General features: G+C 63.8%; 1 protein-coding gene across 1 annotated transcript in view; it reads right to left on the bottom strand.

The window, feature by feature from the left end:
* GFRA2 (GDNF family receptor alpha 2) overlaps positions 1-952 on the bottom strand; it is a gene marked incomplete at its 3' end in the record, with an annotated part of 22487 nt that overhangs the window by 12709 nt on the left and 8826 nt on the right. Inside the window, exon 4 of the mRNA XM_009640546.1 lies at positions 420-768. Within this exon, the coding sequence (XP_009638841.1) occupies positions 420-768 (349 nt within the window). The remainder of the gene's footprint in view (positions 1-419; positions 769-952) is intronic.

Consider the following 952-nt stretch of genomic DNA (forward strand, 5'->3'; position numbering starts at 1 on the left):
GGGTTTGCACTGGGGGTTTGGGGGCAGAGGGGATCCTGGGGTGGGGGGGGAGCTCAGTTGGCAGCCCCCATGCTCGCAAAGCACCCGCAGTCCCACAGAAACCCATGGGTTCACCCCACAGCAAGGAGGGATCAACCTCGAGGCCCCACCTCGGCCTCTCCAGGAGCAGCCAAAACCCATTAACTCCCCCCCATTTTACGCACGGAATGCGGCCAGTACTGGAGGAGGCCGCGCCAGCGAGCGCCGCGTGGCATCGGGAAGACACAACCGATAAATTTGGAATAGGGACACACAACAAGGCAGCGCTGCAAACCTGGCCAGAGCCCCGCACAACCCAACCACCACCACCATCTTCAGGTCTCCCTCCAGCACTGGGACGGGCTGGGAAGAGCCCACGCAGAGCCCGGCGCAGCCCTTACCGGCAGAGGTGATCCGTCCGGCACGTGTTGCGCAGATCCAGGCAGTTGGGCTTCTCCTTGTCCTCGTAGGAGCAGGAGGGGACGATGGTTTGGCGCCGGCGCTCGGCACAAGCCTGGTCCTTGCAGGAGCAGAAGAGGAGGCGGTAGGTGTACTCGCTGGGGACACGGTCGAAGAACTGGCGCAGAGCCTTGTGGCATTTCCTCCGGCTGCAGTGCTCGGTGGCCGAGATCTCCTTGCTGCAGGTGGAGATGTAGCCCGAGCGCAGGCGCTTGCAGTTGTCGTTCAGGTTGCAGGCTTTGGCCGCGTCGAGGCAGTGGTTGCTTTTGGAGTTGGTGGCGGGGTCCATTCCTGCCCGGAGAGCAAGAGGGAGAAGGGGTGAGGGTGGCACTGAGGAATGGGGAGATGCCCCAAACCTGGGGAGATGTTACAGGGAAGGGGGGCTGGCATTGGTGTCACCCCCTGGCATCTCCAGCATGGCCGGTCCCTGCCCTGCTGGCAGCAGGGAGGGGGCTGGATGCAGTCCTGCAGTTCC

Source organism: Egretta garzetta, unplaced genomic scaffold (genome assembly GCF_000687185.1).
Source record: "Egretta garzetta isolate BGI_Z169 unplaced genomic scaffold, ASM68718v1 scaffold296, whole genome shotgun sequence".
Classification (NCBI taxonomy): Eukaryota; Metazoa; Chordata; class Aves; order Pelecaniformes; family Ardeidae; genus Egretta; species Egretta garzetta.